The sequence below is a fragment of the Jaculus jaculus genome, chromosome 4 (assembly GCF_020740685.1).
Source record: "Jaculus jaculus isolate mJacJac1 chromosome 4, mJacJac1.mat.Y.cur, whole genome shotgun sequence".
Lineage (NCBI taxonomy): Eukaryota > Metazoa > Chordata > Mammalia > Rodentia > Dipodidae > Jaculus > Jaculus jaculus.
Window position 1 is genome coordinate 140,142,039 of NC_059105.1, and position 5,873 is coordinate 140,147,911.

The following is a 5,873-nucleotide window of genomic DNA, read 5'->3' on the forward strand; positions in this document are numbered from 1 at the left end:
GGCATCTGGGTTGATTCCAGTTCGTATCTATTATGAATTGAGCAGGTATAAATAAGGTTGAGCAAATATCTCTGTAGTGAAGCATGGAGCATTTGGGGTTAATGTTCACTAAGTGAACAACTGGGTCTGTAGGTACTTCAATATTCATCTTTGTCAGGTATTTCCATAGTGGTGTATAAGTTTACATTCCCACTAACAATGAATGAGGATTGCCCTTTACCCACATCCTCCCAAACATTCTTTGTTGTTTTATTTTATTTTATTTTATTTAGTGATTTACATCCTTATTGGAGTAAGGTAGAATCTCAGTTGTTTTAATTTGCATTTCACTGATGGTTAGGGATGTTGAACATTTTCATAAGTATATGTTAGGCATTTGTATTTCTTCATCTGAGAACTCCCTGTTCAGTTCTCTGCTGCATAATGTGAGTAGATTGTTTGATTATTTTATTGTTTAGTTTTTTGAATTCTTTGTAGATTCTAGATATTAGACTTCTGTCACTGAACTGGCTCTGGCTAATTAATTGGCTCTGATTAGGGAATTTTAGTTGTGCAAAAACTTTTGAGCTTCATGAGTTCCCATTGTTTATGTTACTGTTTAATTTCCTGGATACTGAGGTTTTGTTCAGGAATTCTTTCTCCACTCCTATATCATGGAGAGTTACATCTACCTTTTTTTTCCAGTATTAGAAGAGTGTAATGTCTTATATTGAGGTTGTTAATCTATGTGGTATTGATTTTTATATATATATATATATATATATATATATATATATATATATATATATATATGGTGAGATGAGTAGGTCTGGTTTCACCTTTCTACATGTATTTATCCAATTTGTCCAGGATTATTTTTTGAATATGCTCTCTATTCTTCAGTATCCATTATTGGTAACTTTGACCTAAGGTTTGAGTTTTCAATTCTGTTACACTGGTCTATATTTCTGTTTCTATGCCAGTACTATGCTGTTTTTGTTCCTATGGCTTTGGAATGCAAGTTTAAATTGGGTATAGTGATACCTCCAAAGTTGTTTCCTTTGCTAAAGACATGCTTGGATATCCAAGGGCTCCTACCATTGCATATAAATTTTGAGATCATTTTTTTTCTATCTCTGAAGAATAATGCTGGAATTTTTATTGGGATTGCATTAAATCTGTGTATTGCTTTTTATAGAATTGCCATTTTCACAATATTAATCCTCCTTATCCAGGAGCATGGGAGGTCTTTCTGTCTTCTCAAATCCTCTTCAATTTCATTCTTGTTTTCACTATGTAGTTCCTTCACATCCTTGGTTAGTGTTATTACAAGGTATTTGATTTATTGTTGCCTATTGAAAATGGAACAACTCTCTGATTTCTTTCTTTATATATTTGTCCTTTGCATACAGAAAAACTACTCATTCTTGTGTGTTGATTTTTTTTAACCTGTCACTTTGTTGAAGGAAATAATAACCTTTAGAAGTTTTGAGATGGAGACTTTTGGGTCACTTTTATTTTTATTTTTTGGCTCTTTTCAGTTTATTGCATGAAGTTACATTAGTCCAAGTTAAAAGCGGACCCCAGTTGGTTACATTATACAAGCTGTGAGGTTTTTAAACTTGTGACAAGGAACAGAAGGGACATCCTACTCATTGCAAGGAAATCCTCACTTATACTTCAGAGAGCCACAAGCACTTAAAACCCATGAACCTTATTCAGCTGATCGTCCTTAGCCAGTCCAATCTTTATTAGGAACTGGCATATGTTCTTGCGCTGGTCACCCTGTAGCTGAATCAGTTCTCCATACTCTGGATGTTCAGGTAGAGTACCATTGCAGGCAAATTTCTCCTTGAAAGCCTTCACTAATTTCTTTTTATCATAATCATCAGCGATCCCTTGGACAGTACTCAGGGTCTTCCTGTCTTTCCTCTGTTGAATTCTTATGTGACTATAATACCCAGTGCCAGCAGGAAGCAGGTCATCACCCTTACTTGCATCAGCAAAGGGGTCGAAAGAGTGGAGGTTCTGGATAGCCGACACACAACACATTCCTTTTCTTCGCTGGAAACGGCCTGCGGAAGGCGGGTGCTGGAGAAGGCCTGCACGGGGGACAGAGCGTTGGGAAGCGAGGGGGCTGGAGGAGGAGGCAGCTGAGTCCTCGCCGAGGCTCACTGACTGGGGCCTTGGGTCACTTTTATACAAGATCATGTCATCTTCAAATAGGGCTAATTTGACTTTTTCCTTTCCAATTTGTATCCCTTTTATTTCTTGCTCCTTTCTTATCGCTTGACCTAGAACTTCTAGTGCAATGTTGAAGGGGAGTGGTGAGAGTGGGTACCTCTAGGGTTTTTTTTTTTTTTTTCCCAATTTCTATGAGAATTCCTTGAATCATTCCCCATTAAGTATTATTTGGACATTAAGTGCTTTATATAGAGAGCCATTATAGTATTGAGATATAAAACCTCCATACCTATTCTCTCCATCATTTTAATCATAAGTTAATGTTATATTTTGTCAAAGGCCTTCTCTGTATTTATTGAAATAATGTGGTTCTTGGGATTAAATTCTTTTTTAATTTGATATAAAACATTGACCAATTTCTGCATGTTGAACCATCCCTGCATCCCTGGGATGAAGCTTACTTGATTGATGGGGATAATGCTTTTAATGTGTTTGTGAGGATTTTGTCCAGGATCTTTGCATCTAAGTTCATCCAGTATATAGATCTAGAGTTTTGTTTTCTTATAATATCTCTGTCTGGTTTTGGTATTAGAGTGATGCTACCTTTATAAAGGTACTAGGGATCACTTTTTGCTATCCAATTGTGTGAAAAACTTTGAGAAAAATTGGTTTAAGTTTTTCAATGACAGTGTGATAGAATTCAGCAGAGAACCCATCCTTTCTGGGACTTTTCTTTTGGGGAATGTTTGATTAACGGTTGATTAACCTTTCCCTGTTGATGGCTATGATAGGTTTATTTAGGATATTAATTTTCTGTGAATTTAGTTTTTGTGGGTAGTGTATGTCTATAAATTCATCCATTTCTTCCACATTATCCAATTTTGTCAAGTAGAGATTTTGGAAGTATGTCATAATGATTCTTCCAATTTCATTGATGCCTTTTGTGACCTCTTCATTTTTTTTTTTAATTTTCTACTTCTTTTTTTTTTTTCATTTGATCAAATTGGCAAGGAGTTTATTTATTTTTTTCAAAGAACCAGCTCTTAGTTTCATCAATTTTCTTGTCGTCATAGTTTCCAGCTCATTAATTTATGCTGTGATCTTGAATATTTCTTTCCATATGGAGCTCATAGTATTGGATTCTTCTTGATTTCCCAACCCCTTTAGGTGTGTGATAAGGTTATTAATTTGAGATATCTCAATCTTTTTTATGAAGTCATTAAGTACTATGAATTTTCTCCTTAGGACTGCTATCATTGTGTCCCATATGTTGTGGTAAATTGTGCATTTATTGCCATTAACTACTAGAAAATTTTCAATTTCTTTTTTTCTTTTTTTACACCTTCCAGTGGATTATCTGTCTATTGATGATAGTGGGGTATTGAAGAATTTCTTCCCCTTCTGATATACCCATATATGTTTTAGGGTATTCCACTGTCCCCTCATGTTCTGTTCTCAAGATTTTTTTTTTATTCAGCTATATAATTTTTTTTAGTTTTAAATTTTTTTATTAATTAGTTTTGTACTCAGCAAATACAATCACTTTGGTTTTGAATTTGTCAAAATTTTTGGAAGACTGAACTGTGTCTTCTGTCTTGTTTTCCAGCTCTGAGGTTCTGTGCTACACATGATTAACTCTGTTCTTGAGAGTTTCTAGAGAAGTTTTCACTAGTTCCATGTGTTTGGTCTTGGCTCCTGCAGCTTGCACCAGGCTGGGTGGGCATGTGGATCCAGGCTACAAGTGCCTTGGTGGGATTCTGGCAGGTTTCCTTTCTGGTAGATCTTGGTCTCTCCTGCTTCCCTGCTGAGGCCAACAATAACCTATACACCTTCACTCTTCAGAATAAGAGTGTATTTTCCTGTGGTTTTGCTTAAATCACTCCCTAGGCTGGTTTGGCATGACTCCTATGCAACCACCTTGCCTAGACATCTAATTTAAAATATTTTTATACCAACTAAAATAAATTGATTTTTGAAAATATCAGACTGTATTCTAACTAAATACCATACTTCTATGTAAAAGATAAACATAGATAAGAATAATGTAACTGCAATTTCAAATAACATGTGCATTAGTTTTTTAATATAATATAAAATACACAAATTACACATGGACCATATATTAAATACTGAAAGGGATATGAAGCAATTAAAGAAAAAAGTGAAACTTCTGTATACGAGCATTTATTTTTTCACATATGCATACTCTTTATTATTAAATTTAAACTGTTTTTAAAGAAAAGAAAGATTAGAGCATATATTTACATTTATGTAAACATATATTTGTTAGTAAATTGTAAAATAATTACCACATTGTCTCAAGTAGGAATCTAGCAGATAATGGAACAGGCAAGTATTCTGTAATAAGAAATTTATTCTTTTTAATGGCACTTTCATCATTTTCAGGAGTTTGAACAGAAGAAAGCAAGGTGAAAAGGAGAAAAAGTCAGACAGATGTGGAGTGGAAGAACTTAGTGACTAGGATCTGAGAGAGTGGACTGGACACTATGTTCCTTTTTCTCACCTTCTGCAAACTTGATGGTATGTATGTTTGGCAGAGCAAGAGTGGACTTTCCTCTATACAGTTGCACGCACATATGATGCAGGATTTGTGGAAGGTGGTGAAGAACCTGCAGCACAGGCTTTCTCTGGGTCACAGAACCTTTGGCAGTGTTCATTCAATGTTGTATCATTGTAAGCAGCATCACTACAGTGGAGGTGATACTTCCTCCAATGATGGGAAAGTTAATTTTAGGAAAGGGTAGAAAAGACTTATTAGCCCTCTGATATTGGACCCTGCAAGATTTTATTGTACTGGACAAAATCTTTTTTTTTTTTTTGTCAGTGTTTAATTTCCAAGGAGTGAAGGAGAAATTAGCAAAAATAATGAAAAGTACTCCTGCGGAAAGCAATAATAAAATGTTTGAGAAGCAGTGATTACAGTTACCTTTGAACAGAAGTGTGGAGATGCTTCACTTATATTTCCAAATTTCATATTTTTTATTGCATAGTTCTCAATGGAGAGAGAAAAAAATAGAAGCTATACTTATGATGTCATGCATTGTGAAGTTCAGTGTTTCTAATGTTTCTATACTAAACTGGAAATGCTATTTGGGGATGTAATTTGGAATCCACATCTATAACTGTGCTACTTTTTTGACATTGGAATGTTTACTTTGTGTTCACAAAATAGGAATGATAGAATTATCTCCTGCTGCTGTGGTAAGGTGAAAGGTTTACTGTGTTATATAATGCAAAATATCCCACTTGCTATGGTCTGAACACGTCTTCAAAATTTAGATGTTGAAACATAAAGGTGAATATGACTATTTAGATGTTAGACTTTTTAAAGAAATGCTGAGTTCATGACATCTATTACCCTTACAAATAGAATTCTGTCTCATAAAAGAGGTTACTACAATGTTTAAATTCTTTGTCCATTGTTGCATTCTACTTGAAAGGTTTAAGAATTCCACCCCTCAGATCCACACATTCTGTGTCTGAGGCAGAGAATGGCTATCATCAGAATATTCACTCTGCCAGCATCAGGAAATTTTGCTTCCCAGTCATCAAATTGGGAAATCTATAGGTTCCTATTTTATACACTATCTCGTCTGTGGAATCCCATTACAGCAGCAGAAGGAGGAAAATGTATCATTTAAACATTGGAAAGAATGTAAGTTTTTGTCATTTCATATGATTATTTTATA

The 5,873-nt window shown here is 34.7% G+C and overlaps 1 protein-coding gene across 1 annotated transcript; it reads right to left on the reverse strand.

Annotated features, from left to right (window-relative positions):
- Positions 1-1,567: 1,567 nt before the first annotated feature.
- Positions 1,568-2,190, reverse strand: LOC101616547 (eukaryotic translation initiation factor 1-like). Its single transcript, XM_045148401.1, has one exon. The coding sequence runs from the start codon at positions 2,188-2,190 to the stop codon at positions 1,678-1,680; it is 513 nt and encodes a 170-aa protein (XP_045004336.1). The 3' UTR covers positions 1,568-1,677.
- Between the last annotated feature and the right edge of the window lie 3,683 nt (positions 2,191-5,873).

What these genes read in the sequence shown, in the direction of transcription:
- LOC101616547 (XM_045148401.1), bottom strand. Translation starts at nt 2,190, where the DNA reads ATGATCTTGTATAAAAGTGACCCAAGGCCCCAGTCAGTGAGCCTCGGC.